A 19304-nucleotide genomic window follows, 5' to 3' on the forward strand; every position below is an offset into this window, starting at 1 on the left:
TAGTATATTGTTTTGGGTTTTTTTAACCCAGACTTTTGTTTGTAAAATACTCTATTCAAAACTTAAGGTTCTGCCGCTTGTTTTCAAAGCAGACTCTGTCACTCTCTTTTTTCAATCTTTTTTTTTCACCACTAATGGGATTATGCCAAAACCACTCTAATCCTTGCAAATGTAATGACATCTCGAGTACAGCCAACTGAACTGCAGTTGAACTACTTTTGACCTTCAGTGTGTCTATATAACATCAGAAAAGTGTTTTTATGACAACTTTTTTTTTTTTTTCTTTGGAGTGAAGACTTTCCTAATTATTTTTGTGTGAAATACCTGTGCAACTACACCTTTTTATATAGTATATATGTGCATGTCCTGGCTTGACCTGAAAGAGGGTTACCTGAAATAATGAGGTAATATGGAGAGAGAATAAATAACTGAAAATAGCGTGTTGTGTTACAAATGATACTGCGTTGCCCATTTATGTCCATAGGTCAAAAAACCCTCTCTGAAGATGGGTATTGGTGAGCTGGTATTTTAAAATGCCTTTTAGTGATAACTATTTTAAAAAACATAGCTGGGTGTATTTGGTTTACACTTTCTCATTTTTGTTTTCATTTTTAGTCTGGTTTTGTAGACAAAAAGTTGTTGAAATTGAAACCAGCAAGTGTTCAGTTTGGATGAGTACATTTCAATAACCAAAACAAAGACTATAATTAAATTTTTAAAATAAAAAATTCTTGTAATGCAAAAAATGTGTTGCATGTGGACGCATGATTCTGTGAAGGTAGAAATGCTTTCCCTTTGCTAGAGGTACCAAGTGAAGCAGAACGGCGCTGCAGACAAGCCTTCTAGATGTCTGGAACAGAAGATGAGTTTGAATCCCTGCTGCTTTACAAGTGCCAGAGCTGGTAGGATTTAATGCCAAGGTAAAGGAAAACCCTTCCTAGCTGGTGATGGAGAAATGGTTTGGACTAGCAAAATAAGGAAGGCTGTCTTTCCTGCCAAACCACCTGGCTTCTCCATTTTTCCAAAGGCTTATTCTCGTTTCTCCTAGGAATCCTGCTGCAAGGTCCCCACGGTTAGGGCTCCTCGTGTGTCCAGATGTACCGATGTCCGAGGATTTTGTGCAGGCCTTTCCGCTCAGAGGAACAACTGGCTGACTCCAGGTGGGCTGTCTGGATTCAACAGGTAACGTCTTTGGCAAAACTTGGTGTTCTGGGGAGTACAACATTTCTAAAAAGGACCTGCCACAGAATTCACCCTGTGGAAATTCTGCTTCTAGGTTTTCTTCTGTCGTGCGTTGCCGATTTTTCAGAAAGCTCTGATTTTTGCAAGATAGAAGCTCTTCTGAGCTTACCTTGTTCAAGCTTCTAACAAAGACAAAGCATTAGTGCTGGGAATAATATTTCTGACGTACTATTTTTTGTGGACTGGATTTGTCAATCTGATTTTACTAATTTTAATCTTAAAACTTTAAAGCAGCATCTAGTAAAATTCCGTATACGTGTACAGTTGAAAAATGACTTGATAAGGGTGATGATCATACTGATGTTAAAAATTCGTTGGCTAAAGAAGAAATATATTCACATCACAGACACTTCTGCACTTATTACTTAAGTTGGTTTTGGGAGGGGTGCAGAGGGAAAGTGGAGCAGTTCTTAATTTTAGCAGATCAAGTTGCTGTTATTGTTTACTCGGAGTATTTTCTGGCTTTCATTTTCTGTCCTAAATTGTTGTCATATCCTTAAACTGGTTTGTAATTTCTCCCTGAGGTTGCTGTGTTATGTTGCCATGTAGCTTAAATAACTTTAGATAATCAGTGGGAAATGTAAAATACTTCATCACATAGAGCATGGGGTTTCTTCCATAGCAGAGAAAGGAGACCTAAAGAGAATCTGGAAAGAGGAAGCTGAGAGAGCACAGAGGATAAAGATAAAAGAAGGTAGACAGACTTTTAATAAAAAATCAAAGATAGAGTGCAAACATACTAGTTGTTGAAAGAGAAGTATATATAAGGAATAAAAAGCTCTTTTTTTTTCTGGACTTGTCATGGGAAGGTGCATCTGCCAGTGTGTCGGCCACCCTTCCTAATTGCCTTTTATCAAAATATACTTCTTGCTGCTTTAGACTGACGTATCATTACTGAGTTTAATTGGAAATCTGTAGCTGGCTAAAAAAGAATTGATCTGTTGTTTCCACAGCTCCCTCTAGGCAGCAGCAGTAATCCACATATGATTTAGGGAATTCTTTCACTACAGTCAAATTGAAACCAGCATTGCACAGGCAGCACAAATACAACCTCCATGCTGGTTGGTATTTCAGTGCTATCCTGCATATGCCAGTCAGCAATAAGCCGTGGAGAAGACACGACGTTCAGATAGTGCCTCAGAAGTTGCAATAGTTTTTTGTTAAAACCTGTGTTACTGCTTGGATTTGATTTGTTGCAGCTTTGCCTTCACAGAAGACAGGGAGTACTGTCATTTTTCTTCACTTTTCAAAAAAAACCAACTGCTGTCATTTTAGCTGAAACTGTTCAGCTATAAGACAGCCAGCATGGGTTTGGCAGTCTAGCTGGTTACAGTCTCAGCATTTGCAACAGGGAGGCTCTTGTTGGCAGCAAAGTAGGTCTTATAAAAAGTATCACAGTATATATGCAAGTAACAATCCCAACAATTCCAATCACTTTGTCCGGACTGTTTAGTCAGCTCTTAGACATGTGAATGAAGTTGATCTTCACAACTGTTCCTGGTTTCAGCCAGGACAGAGCTGGTTTTCTTCATGGAAGCTGGTGTGAGGTTATGTTTTGGATTTGGGATGAGAAAATGTTGGTAACGTGCTGATGATTGGAGCTGTTGCTAAGCAGTCAAGGATAGTCCAGCTTCTCATGCTGGCCTGCTAGCAGAAGGCTGGGGGTGCACGGGGAGCTGGGAGGGGACACAGCCGGGACAGCTGACCCAGGCTGGCCAAAGGGATATTCCATACCATACGACGTCATGCCCAGTACATAAACTGGAGTTGGCCGGGGGGCGGAAATCGCTGCTCGGGGACGGGCTGTCGATCGCCAAGTGATGAGCAATCGCTGTATTGGGCATCGCTTGTTCTTGTGCATTCCTTTGTCGGTATTATTATTGTTGTTATCGTTGTTTCCTTCTCTCTTGCTGTCCTATCAAACTGGTTTTATCTCAACCCATGAGTTTTTTCCCCAATTCTCTCCCCTGTCCCACTGAGGGAGGGGGAGTGAGCGAGTGGCTGCATGGTGCTTAATTGCCAGCTGGGGCTAAACCACGACAGCAACATACTTCATTCCTTAGAAGAGAGAAGAAAAATAGAGAACCCAGAGGAGATTGTCCTCATCACAGCTGTGTAGTGAATAGCTGAGAACCAAAAGGAGTGTGCTTTTCCTCTAACTAATTAACAAAGCTTGGCATTGCGTATAATCAGGACAGCACAGAAAGCTCCTACCCAAAAATTAGGGTAAGATTCAAGTTGACTCATATTAACCCTGTGGAAGGTAAGGAGTAAGTTCAGGATGGCCCCAGTCTGGTCCAAGTGCTGTGCTGCAGTTCATGAAATGTCTCCTTGTTTTGGAATAATTACCCAGTATTTTCAAGGTAGAAAATAAGGACAGGTAAGGTTGGTAAGGCCTTACCAATCCTGTGGAAATTTGTAATTTTTGTATCCTGTCTAATCTGAGAACCTGATAGTTTGAGATACTGTGGTGATTCATACCGATGTGTGTGCATGGAGGGGTGGGTGAGGGATGGAGGTAGGAAGTTCTGCTGACGGGTTCTACTGATGAAATACTCAATGTATTGACCTCATAGACCCTCCGTTTGTTCGCTTTCACATCACTATTTCTATTCGCACAAAAATAAGTCGTATCAAATTGAAGCAACTAAACAGATCAAGAGTAGTTGAGCTTTATGCAGATGTATTAGTGAACCAGTGTGAATTCTAGGTTAATGATGGGGTCAGAATCTCTCAGTGTGCGTCACTAAGACATCTTAACCATCTTCTGTTCCAAGGCATGATGATAGCCCTTCAACACCTTGTGCCTTAGCCCACACAGCCTACGTCAAAGTGCAGTGTAATGTCCTCTATCAAGGAGGAGGGGAGTACATAGCAGAAAGGCATGATATCCAAGTAATTTTGTGCCTCACCCTGTCCAATTTTAACTGCCACCCAGAAACCATTTGATTACTTGGTTTTGGAGTGAAGATGCCTGGCATCTGTTAGAAAAAACAATACAAATTATGTTGCTATTACTCATCAGCCTGGCCAAACAGCCTGGAAGGGAGGGTTTGGTTCATTTTAACACAAAAGCATAGGAGGTCTGCTCAAGTCAAACTTCACTTTTTAAGAAGGTTTTTGGTACAGATTTTCTAAAGACTATGCTGTGAGCATCAATCTTTAAATTACCCAGCAAGAAAGAAAATGAAAGTGCATTTTATTTATGTTAATAAACCAAAATGCTATGGTAGTGATTTTGAAATTTACTTTTTATTACTTGAGCTATTTTCAGATTCCAGGATACCACAGCAGGATGTGCTTTACTTTGACTGTAGCTGACCTGTTGTAGATGGCATCATCTAGAGCAGATGCCTATGCAATCAAAAAAACGTGTCCCTATAGGTGGAGAGAGAGGAGACTAGCAGAGGTCAGCTATAACTAGTTCAAATTAAATTGATCAGAGAAAGTTCTAAGTCCTCATAACTAAGGCTGCAGTTCTACTTTACAGCTTTTCTCTACAGTGTCTGAGAATGAAATCTTCCATAGTGTATATATTGCCACCAAATTATGCAAATAGAATCACAGAAGTTTATGTAGAGAAAATAATGGCATTCTTTGCCACCCTGAAACAGGATTTTCTGTTCTCCAGTCTGAAATCTCAGAGTCAGATGAAGCCCTGAAGAGTGGTGACATTGGCTCTTCCCATTTCTGTGCAGCATTTTGAGAGAAGGCAGCTAGCCTCTGCCCTTTCACTTGAGCCGTGAGGTCAAATCATTGAGGTAGTGCTGTGAACAAGGGACATGCTGTTCTTCACTCAGCTGGATTTTTTATCTGCATGGGCTCTGTGGTCAGACCTATTGAAGGAAGATGCAGTTGAAGCTGTCTTTGCAGTGTGAATAGGGCAGCTACTTGAACACAAGAGAAGTGGCTGCTGTGGAACAGACCAAAAGTCCCATCTGTGCCCCCCCGCCCCATGAGAATTACTGAACATAAAATTTGGCAGCATAAATTTTGGCAAATATAGGAGAAAGGACATTTGCTTTGGGAAGAGAAAGGGAGGGAAGACCTAGTGGGAGGGGAGGGATCTTCTGTCAGGTTGCATACAGGCAGATTCATTTAGTTTTTCTGAGAATTCCTGCAGTCTATTCACCACACAAACTTCTTACTATGCAAGTATCCAATCCTTAATCACTGTCATGTACACATTAGATTTAGAAAAGAGAATGGAAAAGATCAGGTTCCAGATTTAATCTTTTGAAGAGGACCTCATGGCTATTAGGTGATTCTTCTGATTATCTGGAATGTAATTAATGACATAAATTTTGGGGGTTTTGGAACCCTAGAGCTCGGCAGTACTACTACTGTTCCTTCTCATCCCTGATGCACTGTCTGAGATGGCTATTTAGGACACCCCTTCCCCAGGTAGTGGTGGGGAAAAACCCAAAACCTCTGTCAAACAGTGTGTCATGTAGTCAATCTTTTTGGCTGTAGGCCAGTCCAGGAGAACAATCGGTTGGCCAAGGAGAACCCCTGAGTCCGTTGCCAAGGGGAGCTGCTCCGGAGCTGGCCCAATCCACAGTGGAGCAGCAGATCTCAGAGCACAGGGGGTTTTCCTGAGGCAGAGAAATGCCAAGGGAGAGGAGAGACCCACCAAGAGCTGGCAACTTCAAGGACTGAGTCAATAGGACCACCTGGGAAAGTGCCCTCAGGGACAAGGGAGCAGAACAGAGCAGGAAGATCTTTAAGGACATTTTCAATAGAGTGCAAGAGCTCTCGATCCTCAGGTGCAAGAAGTCAGGAAAGGAAGGCAAGAGACCAGCATGGCTGAGTCAAGACCTGCTGGTCAAACTACAAGGCAAGACAGAAATGCCCAGGCAGTGGAAGCAGGGACAGGTATCCTGGGAAGGGATGTTGCCCTGTTGTGGAGGTATGGGGTGAGGAAGGCCAAGGTGTGGCTGGAGCTGAACTTGGCAAGGAATGCAAAGAATAATAAGGGTTTCTACAGGCATGTCAGCCAGAAAAGGAAGGTCAAAGAAAGCATACCCCCCTCACCTTGATGAGCAAGACTGGCAAACTGGTAACAACAGACAAGGAGAAGGCTGAGGTACTCAATGAGTTCTTTGCCTCAGTCTTCACTGGCAGTGTCTCTTCCCACACCTCTTGAGGGGATGGCCTGCATGACAGGGACTGGGGGAGCAAAGTCCCTCCTACTGTAAGAGAAGATCAGGTTCGAGACCACCTGAGGAACCTGAACATGCACAAGTCTATGGGACCTGATGAGATGCATCCCAGAGTCCTGAGGGAATTGGCTGATGTAGTTGCCAAGCCACTCTCCATCATATATCAAAAGTCATGGCAGTCAGGTGAAGTCCCTGGACACTAGAAAAAGGGAAACATTGCACCTGTTTTTAGAAAGGGTAGCAAAGAGGACCCTGGGAACTACCAACCTGTCAGCCTCACTTCTGTGCCTGGGAAGAACATGGCACAGATCCTCCTAGAAACTCAAGGCATATGGAGGAGAGGGAGGTGATTCAAGACAGCCAGCATGGCTTCACCAAGGGCAAGTCCTGCCCTCTGCTGCGCTCTGGTGAGACCTTAGCTGGAGTATTGCATCCAGCTCTGGAGCCCTCAGCACAGGAAAGACATGGACCTTTTGGAGCGGGTCCAGAGGAGAGCCATAAAAATGATCAGAGGGATGGAACACTTCTCCTCTGAGGACAGACTGAGAGATTCGGGGTTGTTGAGCCTGGAGAAGAGAAGGCTTCGGGGAGACCTTATTGCAGCCTTCCAGTACTTAAAGGGGGCTTATAAGAAAGATGGGGACAGACTTTTTAGGAGGGCCTGTAGCAATAGGACAAAGGGTAATGGTTTTAAACTAAAAGAGGGCAGATTCACACTAGATCTAAGGAAGAAATTTTTCACCATGAGAGTGATGAAACCCTGGCACAGATTGCCCACAGAGATGGTAGATGCCCTGGAAACATTCAAGGTCGGGTTGGATGAGGCTCTGAGCAACCTGAACTAATTGGAGATGTCCCTGCTTCTTGCAGGGGGTTTGGACTAGATGACCTTTAAAGGTCCCTTCCAACCCAAACTATTCTATGATTCTAAAAATTAAGTTGAGTGCAAGAGAAATAGTATTAAAATATTTTTCCTGTAAAAGAAGTTAAAACCCTCAGAAAAACTTGCTGAGCCTTGTACAATTCCAAACAAAACATTTTATTCCAATGCTCTGCACTATTTCTAAAGTATTCTAGAGAAAATATGTACTGAATGCCAGAAACAATACATCTTGCTGAGACAGATTTAAAATAACAAGTATTACATAAGGGTATAGGCAAAACCAAAAGTAGCTGAAGGGAGAGCAGAAATGCAAGAGAATATCTATATGATACAAACATTTACAAGAAAAAGTCTGGCAAATAAATTATTTCAAGTCTATTGCCTGGATATTTCCAATAGCTTTTTAAATATTTTTGACCAAGTTAAACACAAGAAGGAATATTCAAGACATAAACCAGAAATACCAAACTTTGTTCATAAAAGTAACGTCATAGAATTCTTTTAATAGACAAAAAATATATGCAATGATGGGAGATAAAGTTCAATAACATGTAAGTATATCCGTCAGCCATTAGTAACAGCAAACAGCTGTATTAATTCAAAAGCATACTGCAATCAGTCCAACATCCCACATCTTTCCAACGTCCTACTAATTTCCATGGAACAAATATTCTGGGTTTTTTTTAAGGTAAAAAGAGATTTGAAATAAATGATTCATGTTACTTTTAAAAGCACTTTTAAAATAAATGTTCATTTATTCTTTCATCTCTTTCTGAAAAAGAATATGATTCAAGCTTGGATTTTCTTTTTCCACTGGTACACTAGTATCTATGAAGTACGTAGCATAAACGTACAGTTTGTCTATTAGAACTTGATTGTCTTAGCTGCTGCTGAGGTGCTAAGTAAAGGCACTCAGGAAAATTTTTCTGCCTTTAATGATTATTCCAGTATCAGAAGGGTGACAGAACCCAGGGTGGGGGTTGCATCTTGAGATTACACATTTTTAATGGGCCTCTCGGACACGGCCAGAGCACTCCAAATGCAGTCATTTCAAGAGTAGGAAATTTTTCTGATCTGACTGCTTAAGAAGCTACTTTTATGTTTGTGGTTAACACTGGGTGAGTCCAGATCACAGAGGAGGTCATAAATTATTACTTGCATGGTTTTCAGCAGTTTTGGTTTCAAAGTTTACTAAGAATCAACCAGAAATGGAAACATGCCCCTCTTCAAAATAAGCAGCTAAATTAATCTAGAATACAATATTGTAATTTTTTAATGATGTTAACAATGACAGAAAAATTTTTCTTTGAGACCATCCCACAGAGTTGGTGAATCTAGGCCCTTGTTTCTGCTTACTGAAGCAGCCTTCATTTATAATCAGGAATATGGAATCAAACTGAGTTTGAATTGGGAGCATATACATGACATTTGCAATCATGCAGTTTCCAGCTGTAGAAGCTAGCCGTTTGAGGGGCTCTACCAATACGTTTTTCTGGGTACTACTAACCCACATTATAAAAGATCTGACTATTGTCTAATTTAATTACAGCTCCTCAAATACTATAATGCCATTAAAAAGAGTATAGGTATTACAAAATTAACTTTAAATTACCTACCTGAAGGCAAAGATTCACCCAATGTTCTTCGTTCTCATTGTTAGCCTTCCAGATGGATGGGTGAAATGATCAATGGCAATCTTGGTAGCGGTCCTACAGAGCTAGTCTTTACAGCTGGCTGAGAACAGGTCTGATCCTGCTGTCAGAATGAGGCACTCGGGCCACACAATATTAACAAGCAAGCTGGTGCAGAGCAGCTCTACCCTGAGTCCTGATGTCTGCAGGAGATGTAGAGAGCCAGGCCCTTGTTCATTTGTTTGTGGTGTAGGTATCAACGGAGCACAGCCAAGCTTGAGCTTGGCTTTGCTTCATCTAGCAGCAGGTATGGCAGAAGAATGCTTTAGTGCTTCACTGGAGCAAAAGACTGTGCATTGTTCCTTGTATCTGAGCTTGGATTTCCTTAAGTGCAGGGTGGAGCATGTGTCGAAACCACAGACAGGCTATGGCTCAACCAGAAGCTAACCGTGTGGTTTATGTAGTTGTACTGCAGCCATTACAGAAGTCAGATAACTGATCTCGCTACAAGATGGAGACATGTTCTTAAAATGTGTTGGAGGAGCTAGTGGTTAGCCTTCAATTCAGTAACTGAAGGGCAGGAGGTAACCTGAAGATATGATCCACTCCCTTTGTCTAAGTGTAGATTTGAGGCAGCTCAACATAGCAAGTGCTAAAAGGAAAGTCATTCTAGCCCTGTAAGAGAGGGGTAAGCAGAGATAGCAGTAGTGGTGAGAAAGCAGTAGTTACAGGGTGTTCAGAGTAATAAGCATGCTCAGATTAAACTGTACTGGAGTTGGGTAAGGAATGGATAATTGAGAGAAAATTTAGTACAGTCTTAAGTATCAGCCATCGAAAAAATACAAACGTCATTAACTTATCAGGGTAGACTGGTCTTCAAAACAAATTCACACTAAACCATCTCCTAAGTAGGTTTATCAAAAAGTGAGAGGATCATAGTAAGGGACTTTTTGCAGCACACAAAGACAAATGCCCTAAAGTTTCTTACCTGCTGTCTTATGAGCAGATGCAAAATCAATGACACTTGCCTTTTACCACTATAAAGGCAATATGAAGAGGCTTCTTTTCCCACCTCACTCAACTAACTCAAGAACTGCAAACAAAGGGCTAGCTTTGTTTTAGGTCAGGATGGCAGAAGCAGAAGGAGTCTGTTCCATTTTAGGCCCTGGTGGAAGTTTTAGAAATTTGCTATTAGAAAGCCAATTGAACCTTTTGACACATAGGCAGATGGCATTTGAGGACTTCAACCTTTAATATTTTTATAATCTTATTTTAATTATAAAACTTTATATCCTTTTTTTAGTCATACAAGTACCCCCAAGTTTTATGCTTGGTCTCCTGCTTCCTTAAATTTTTCAGATGAGGGTATATTTCATATTTTCTGAGTTAATATTTATTAATTTTCCTATTTAGATAGAGCGTTCACATCTACTTCCACCGTTATCATCAGAAGAGTATCTTTTGACCTGCATGATAAGAGTGTGAGGCAAGATGTTCAAATGAGTAACTTGTCTAAAAGACCACACTGAAGGTACTTTCAGACATCACAAAGGATAGGCTAGGGAAAAAGGGTATGGAGAATGTTATCTTCTCACTTGATTCACTGTCCACAACCACCTCTTGACCAGACTGTGGCTGTGATACTTTGAGATGTTATAGCTCAGTTTGCTTGCATTCTTCCATGAGAATTTGGTTCTGCGTTGTCATGGCAGGAAGGTAATCGTTGACTGGGTCTTGAATGCTTGTAAAAATCTGACCTATCCCTCGGCTGATTCTCTGCCCATAAGAGCCGCTGCTGTTTTTGGCTGAGATTGTCTGACCTCTGTAGACTTGAGCCTGATGCTCACATATACCAAACTTGCTTAGCAGGATGAACACGTCTCTTCGGAAAGCTTTGGTGAAAATAGCATAAAGAAAGGGGTTGGCACAAGAATTGAGTGGATAGAAGAGTACCAGCAAAATCTTGGAATTGGTGACAGTTATCAATGGTTTGTTCATAATGGCAGATAAAGCATGGAAAGAGATGGGAGCCATGCACAGAAAGTCAGTGAAAATCAACACAGCCATCCGCTTGGCAATTTTGGTGTCTTTGTCCCCTGACTTGTACTGAGGGTTTCGCACAGTTACGTAGATTTTTATGTAGCAGGCACAAATGATGACAAAAGCAATAATGTTACATATTAAAACAAAGACAACGTAGGCTTCAGCCACTGGTGTTTCAGTGTCCATGGGCAAGCAGATGCTGACTTTGCTATAGTTGCTGACGCCAACCAGTGGCAAAAGGGCAAGAAGAAAGCACGAGAGCCACCCCCCCAGCATGATAACCAAGGCATGCCGGAGGCGAATCTTTCGGTCTGGGCGCATGGCAAAAGTGATGGCGTACCAGCGCTCCAGGGTGATCACAGTTAGTGTGTATACAGAGAGTTCACTAGCAAAGACCGTGAAGAAGCCAGCTGTGTTGCAACCAGGGCCAGTCTGCCACTCTATAGCATGGTTGTAGTACTCTGACCTGGTGTAGAGATCAACTGAAGCAATCAGGAGGAGGTACAACCCCATGCAAAAATCAGCAAAGGCCAAGTTACACATCAGAAAGCGTGGTACAGTGAGTTTGTAATGGCTGGTGAGAAGGATGAAAAGGACGAAAATGTTACCTAGGATGGCCAGCAGGTTCACAAACCACACTGCAATCCTCAGAAATTGATATCCCATTATATCCTCACAGGGATTAAACTCATCAGGCTCTGGCGTGCATATTACATCTTCATTGCCTCCACAGACAGGATAGTCATAATGACTGTCAAAGGTCTGGATGTCTTCCATTTGAGGGTTCTTGAGCTCTTGGCCAAACCCAAAATCTCCTTCTCCATGCTCTTCTAAAAAGATGTAATAATGGGAATTTTCATGAAATTTTGTGAACTCGGTGTTTCTGTCATACACAGTATCGGTGTGATCTGTGTATTCTTCTGCATAATCTTTGTAAAATGGACCTCTCAGAGCTTTGACTGATCTTCTCTTACGAAAACTGTGACTGCCACTCTGGTTGCATGTCAGGTACTCCAGGATTCTGAAAGAGTGGATGGGGAAATCACCACTGGCATTTGCAATCTGACTGGAGTACAGCAAGTAGACAAAGGGGACACTTCAAAAGCAAATCACCATGAATAAAAACATATCTATAAAAAAGTGATCAGATATATTTCTGTTAACAGGATGTATAGTGAACAATAAGCTTGAGCATTTCTGGGCTTTTCTTAAAACTATCTTTTTCCTTTGTTGCTATCAGCAATCCCCAGTTTTAATTTGGCTTGTTCAGCATCCATAATCCTGCTTCCTACTCAGGATCTACATTCTTAGTAGGTAAGAAGACTTTTATCTGCTGTTTATAACTTCTTAGATAATATACACAATATTGCTTTCCTTTTAATTTTTGCTCACAAATTAAATTTTCCCAGAATTTCCAGAATTTTAATTTGTGTATTTCCTGGAGGTGTTTTACAGCTACCTAGCAGCGAGTAGTTGGAAATCCTGTACTTCATGGTGTGATGCACCTGTATTTGTAATTGAAAATTGTTCATCCTTTTCACTAGCAAAAAAAATTGCAATTTGGCATCAAATTTTTTTATTACTGTCATCCACTATCACATAACCTTTAAGATTTCTCATTTCCAGGTGTGTAGAATTTGGGGTTGCTTACAATTTGAGATTGCATACAATTCAGTGTGAGAAATTTTCTAATATTTTTTTACTAATTTTACTAATAGACAAGCAAACACTCGTTTCTTTCAGTCATTGGATTGTGCTGGGTTCTTTCTGCACATTCTTCCTGTCCAAGTTTTGAATCTTTCCGCTCCTCTGTTTTATTTCTCTCCTCACTTTCCCAGTCTGTTGTAATTGTGAATGTTATTCCTTTTTGAGCTTGTTATTGAATAATTAATACACTTATCATAGCATATTTTTAATATACTATGCATTCCAACCACAAATACTGCAACAGTGAAGACTGGGGCTGTCTTCCTAAATCAGGGGCTGGCCTGGATGAGAATTCTCTAAACCTTATTAAACTTTGGAGAAATTTACAATGGGCTTACATTCTGCGGTAAAATTCTGCTGCTAATCACAGTAGGTCGTTCCCCCTCCCTTCCCCCAGCAGAGGAATTGTTCTGTTGCATCAGGACATCTATAAATGTATTTATTTCTTATTTCCAAAAGCTATCGCCACCTGTTATGATAGAAGGCCAGAAATCCTGCCAAAATGGAATGTGAAATAATCTGTCTACAAGGTTATAACCGAATAATTTATTCTGAGCTTTTCAGCTAGAAAATGTATGAGACATGAGGCTATAACCCCTTTCTTTTTCCACTCCTTGCTACAGCACATTCTGTGTTATAGCACTTTACCCTTTTCTTTTTTCCGCCTTTACTTCTGGGCTCAACAAAAGGAGGAGCTGTTGCAAAAGATCCTACAAATTGTTATATCAACATTTCTTTCTTCTGTCAGTTTGAAATTGTAATCTCTGTTTCAAAGAGAGTCCTCTATATCTAGGAAAAAAGGTCACAAAAGTGCCCATAGATATAATTTTATATTAATACTAAAACATTGTCTTTACTTAGATACCTTAAAATTGAATGTAAGTTGGTGAAACTCACCCGCCATTTTTTTTCCAGCTCTTGAAAGCACAGCAGTGACTTGGATATGATAGGTCAGCTCGCATTAGCTGAAGAAATACCTTTACAGCTGGTAATTTCCTTAAAGCCCACGTATTTTTGGCCATTAGTTCTTTAAGGTTTTCCAGTCCTTTGGCTGGAAGGTTAGCAACGGCTGTTCTGGAGACATCCCTAGGTAAAGGAAGAAAAAGACAAATGTCAGAATATCCAGATTCTCACAGTTATTTAGGAGTTTGATAGAATTCTACAGCAAAAATCAAACCTAGAGGAGGTGGGTTTTTCATATCACTTTTCTAGGTTCTGATACCATTCAATTTCAAGTAGGATATGAATTCCTCCTGTGATTTTTCTCTGTGTTTTAAAGCTTTTGTCTTTAACATCTCATAGTGCAGAATATGGATGATAAAGAAATACCAGGACTTTTAAAATTACACTTTTAAAGGCAATCAGATACAAAAGCAGATGCAAAAACAAAGTTTAAAAAATTCTTTAAAGAAATTACATCTTCCCTTGGAAGAGCTGTTTTCCTTTAGATCTCTTTAGACTCATTTTAACTTATTGGAATACTTCAATAGAAAGCATTGTAATTACTAAAACAATGTTCTTCATAACCCGAAATTAAAATCTTCTATCTCAGTCCATCCTGAAACTCTCAGAAAACTTCGTATGTTTGCTGCTTTCTATTTCTCTGGTACTGAGTCCACCTCAGCAGATACATTGCACAGTTCTTGGAGGAGGTGGATTGCCTTTAGAACTGGCATGTGAGTGTTGTCTGGTCCTGCTACTGTTTTCCACTCAATTTTTGCTTTGTCCCAAAACCTCTTCTACTGACACTTGAAGTCAAGATGTTTTCTCGGAGTTATACTCTGTAAAGAAGTTTTGCTCTCTAAAAAAGGTTCTAGTGTAGGAAGGTAGTTTGAGCACTTTCATTATGAACACCCTAATAATAAATAATTCAGCTTTTTTCTATGCATTGTTTCCCAAGAGTGCTGTTCTTATCCCTCTAGAAGTCTCACCCACTGGCTAGATTCTTGCACCTGAAAGAAAATTATTACTAATTTTATGTTTTAAATAAATTGCTTCTGAAACACTTGGGTTTGCTCTGCTTTTTTTCTTTTTCTTTTGATTTTCTTGTATTTGTTTTCAAATTGGGTTAGAAATTGCTTCCCCTTTCTGTAGGAGGGCTATTTACTTCTAATAGCTTCTTTTTTTATCATACATATTTGAATATGTCACAACTAGTTGATTTCAAACATGTAAACTTCTTTTTTTGTTCTTCTGGAGTCCTTTTTGACAAGTAGTATATGTTTCTTATTGTCTCTTAGAAAAGTCTGAGTGCTGCCTGCTATCATTTTATCTTTTAAAGAGTCACAGAATAGTTGAGTTTCCAGATCATCCAGTTTGACCTCCCTGCTCTAAGCAGGGTCACTGGAGCAGGTTGCTCAGAGCTGTGCCCTGTTGACTTCTCAGTATCTCCAGGATTGGAGACTCTACAGCCTCTCGAGGCAATGTGTTCCAGTACCTCACAGTAAAGATGTTTTTTCTTATGTCAAAATGGACTTTCCTGTATTTTAGTTTGTGCCTGTTGGTTCCTGTCCTGTCGCTGGACACCACTGAGGAGATCCTGGCTCTGTCTTCCCCGTCCCATTGTGTGCCCCCCCCCCCCAAGTATTTATACACATTGGTAAGAGTCCCCTGACTCTTCTCCAGACTAAACATTTCCAACTCTCTCATCCTGTCCTGCTGTGATGGATGCTCCAGTCCCTTAACTTAGTGGCCTCCTCCTTTTTGTTTTTCACTAATTTCCTTATTTTATAGAGCTCTCTTTCTGAAGCAAAACATCTTGGTAAATAAGATCTTGGACTAGATCTTACCAAGACAAGGCTGGCCTTTCAGCAACCCCCATGGGTCTCCCTCAAGTCCTCATGGTGGTGGCAGCTACCTGCAGGAAGGCAACATGGTTAAATGCTGTGTGATGGGAGGTGCTAAGACCTTTTGGAAGGGAAATGACATCTCACAAACTCTTGGGAGTTCTTTGGAGGTGTTCTGGCACAAGCATATGGAGAAAGATGATCCTGTTTGTACAATGAATTGGGATTTCTGAAAAAGCCTTGACAAAATCAGATATCAAGGGCTGTTGAGATAACTAGTCTGTTATGTGACAAGGAGAATGGTTCTCCTGGATTAATTAAAAAAATAAAAGAGGGGAGAAGCCTGGGAACAGACGATAAGTTTTCATGCTAGAGGAAGAATGGAAAACGAACTGGTGTCTGAATATACACCTCATCGCAGCAGAGGCCAGGTTAGCGCTGGTACTACTAAAATATTCATAGTCTGGAAAGAAAATGAAAGTAGCTGCAACCAGTTTTGTTTCTGATACAAAATAAGGTAGTGAAAGCTAAAGCTGATTGACTAAAGCAGCGGAAGGATCCTGCAATACTAAGTGACCGAGCAGTAAAATAACTGACGTGATTCAATATTGATGAATGCAAAGTGCATTTAGGAAAAAGCAATCTTAACTGTACGTGGATGACAATGGGGTTTAATTTAGCTAGCGCTCTGGAGGGATCTTGGAGTCCTCTCTGCAAATGTCAGGTCGATGCTATTTAGTAATGTAGAGGGGAGATAGAGTGCTAAGAATTTTTGTGAAAGAAATAGAAAATAGAAGAGAAAAACTTCACTTTGTAAATCTGAATGCACCTTAAATATTATATGCAGTTCTATAAATACTATATGCAGTTTAAAATAAAAGCGCAGAAAGCTACAGCAAGAATGATGAAAAGTATCAAATTGTTTATATATGAAATAATAAGGAGTAGATAAGGACTTTTCTCTTAGGAAAAGCCAGGACTGGAAGCAGTAGGAGACCGTAGATGCCATGCATGTTGTAAAGAAGGTGATTGGGAATGATTATTCACTCTTCTGAGATGAGTTTTGGGGCACCTAAGAATGTGAGGCAAGAGACTTAAAAATTAAAAAAGGTATAATCTTTTCACAGAATTGCATCATTAAATCGTGAAAGCCAGCGTGGTGGTTCGTTGTGCAGGCCACGTAGCAAGGTAACGAGAAGGACAATATCCCTTTTTGTTTTGGTTTTATTCACAGGTGTGTCACGTTCCCATCAGAAATGGCTGGGTCAGGAAGAACATCCTGGAGGGGGGACAGGGGCTTGTGCTTTGGAAGCAGCCGCAGAGAGGAGCCGCTCCAGGGCCCCGGGCGCGCAGGGGAGGGAGCTGCAGCTCCTGGGGGGCTGCAAGCAGAAGGGAGCAGCCAGCCCAGGGCTCAGCTGGGGCAAACGACTTCCCTGGGAGCAGAGAGGAGCCTGCAAAGCCTGTGGCAACTCAAAGAGTGTTATCAAGTGACGTTAAAAAGTCTGAAAGAAAGGTCTATTCAGCGAGAAGAAAGGGCTTGGAAGAATTAGTGATCAGACTATTTCATTTCTGTTGTATTCTTTGAAGTCCTTTGTGTACGTGTGTATGTGTGTGTGTTTAAGCAGTTAGGTATTGTAGGTTTTCTTTTCAAAACTCTGCTTGGGGAGAAGATACAGGCACAGCTGCCTTGAAGTTCTCATTGATTTAGGATTAATCCTGTTGCAGGGCTGACAAAAGGTGGTTGGTCCCATCCATGGGCCATATTAAGCACAATGTCTCAGAAGTTTGGAGGTTTCCAAAATCCCCAGTTTGGGAAGTCCCTAAACTGCTGGTATGGTGTCTGCCACCAAGAGGTCTTGTGACCTCTCTGTACCACCGCTATTGCAAATGGAGAAGCCTCCTGGGAGTCCGGTGATAATTTGTCTCCCAGTGGAAGATAACGTCTTAGTTACCCTACCTAGGCCCACACTTCAGCTGGTCAGAGGAAAGTGTGGGATTGACAGGGATTTTTTTTTGCCTCACAAATCCAGTCTTAAGGATTATCCATTCAGATTCACAATCTTCATCAAGCAGCATAGCAGCTGTTTTCAAACTAGAAAGCAGAGGATTGAAAAGGTTTTCAATAATAATTACTAATCTTCAGAGCAACGTGAATCCCAGTGGTTGGAGTTTGCCAGACTATAGTATCTGTGTCTGCTTTCGTACAGAAGACACATTTTCCTAAATAATTTCTTTGTTCTGTGTCATTGTGCAATCAGTGTCGATTTTGGGCTGCTCAGAAAGATGGGAACTGACAGCAGTTATGTCAGCCTCATCAATATCTAATAATGTTGATAACTAAGATGTTTAAACGTAGCAACATTTACATCGCACAGAAGAATGTCTTGCTACTACTGCTAAGCTAGAGCTGGCAGACTTAAAGAAACACAAAAGAATGGACAAGAGGTCTGATAGACTTGTCAAGAGGATCTGTCTCAAAGTGAAGTGACTTTAAAAGAGGTTAGGCAGGAAACCGATGAAATGAATGATAACAAGTCATGGGGACTGGATGGTTTTCACCAAAAAGTTCTGAAGCAGCTCGAGGAAGAAGTAGTTGAATTGGTAAAAGAGGTTTGTAACCTCCAATTTAGCCCCGCAGGAAGGCAGCCACCAACTAATATCATATGCGGGGGGCAAAGCAGCATGTAAAGGGGTTTTTTTTTATTAAGACTTTTTAAATTAAGTCCTGCCCTGCAAAGCACTCTGAGTGTTGTGATTAAGATCTGCTCAGAGTCTCCTGGGAGTTCCACAAGGCCTTTGACAAACCCCCACACAGGCTGATACGGAAACCAGGCAGCCACGCTCCTTGTGGGAGAGGTCAAATGTTTGGGATTACGGTAAAGTGCCAGCAAAATTCACTTCTAGCCCAGATCCAGACCAGACTGTGTCATTTAAGTAGCCATGGTCCAGAGCTCGCTCAGGTACTGGAAGCGGTCTGTCTGCCGTCGCGCAGAGCTCTACACCGTGGAGCGTAACAGCAACCAAAGCGCACTCAACCAATTTGAACACTGCGGCTTGTTAGCTGTTTGGTTTTTTCCTCGCATGCTTTCTTATGAATCTCACGTGACATTTCTAGGCTGTTGCTTACCTTACGTGAAATTTGCATGTTCGACTGAATGTTGCAGAGGCATTGGAGAGCTTCAGATGAATGTGGGCATAAAACATAGCTTATGATTTAAGAGCTGTTGTTTTCTGAACAAACTGCATATATATGATACGAGTGTTAAAGAGGTATTTAGCTGCTCAGATTTGATTTTTTTCTGGGTTATTATTTTATGGTCTAATTCATCATTGTTTTTATGAAGTCAAAAGTTCAGAACTAGATACAAGGACAATAGCTTTTGTCAAGAATCTTTTTCACCACTGACAACTTGCAACTGTAGACTGAAATCAAGTAATAATGAGAATTTAAAAGACAGATAATTGAGAAAACGAGATTGAATGCGTCATAGTACCACTGGGAATTTTTACCTAATGATATACAGATTTCAAAAAGCATAAAATACACAATAGATGGGCTTAGACTACAGATATTATTTCTGTCTACTGAAAGATTCTTTAAATCTACAAATTTGCATTGTTTCATTAGCAAAATGCAGAGTACTCCTGTTGCTTGAAGACTCGCTAGTGCCCAGTGGCAGGAACAGAACAGAACCTTCTAAGGTAGGACCCATACCTAGATTGGGAAATTATGCTTTAAAGAGCACTTCTGCTTTCTAAAAATAATTAATTACTCGCATGTATCTTGTGTGGGTTAGTAATGTTTTGAATTTGAACTGCATGTTTTGCAAAAGCTAACTGAATAATGATC

The 19304-nt window shown here is 40.8% G+C and overlaps 1 protein-coding gene across 3 annotated transcripts in view; it reads right to left on the minus strand.

Moving 5' to 3' along the window:
- Positions 1 to 10571: 10571 nt before the first annotated feature.
- The window catches only part of TSHR (thyroid stimulating hormone receptor), a gene marked incomplete at both ends in the record, with an annotated part of 70304 nt that continues 61571 nt past the window's right edge, over positions 10572 to 19304 (minus strand). For all 3 annotated transcript variants that reach the window (XM_082001004.1, XM_082001003.1, XM_082001002.1), the window contains 2 exons: positions 10572 to 11982; positions 13566 to 13754. In XM_082001004.1, coding sequence (XP_081857130.1) covers positions 10572 to 11982; positions 13566 to 13754 — 1600 coding nt within the window. The remainder of the gene's footprint in view (positions 11983 to 13565; positions 13755 to 19304) is intronic.

This window comes from Phaethon aethereus, assembly GCF_964289735.1.
Source record: "Phaethon aethereus genome assembly, chromosome: 5".
Classification (NCBI taxonomy): Eukaryota; Metazoa; Chordata; class Aves; order Phaethontiformes; family Phaethontidae; genus Phaethon; species Phaethon aethereus.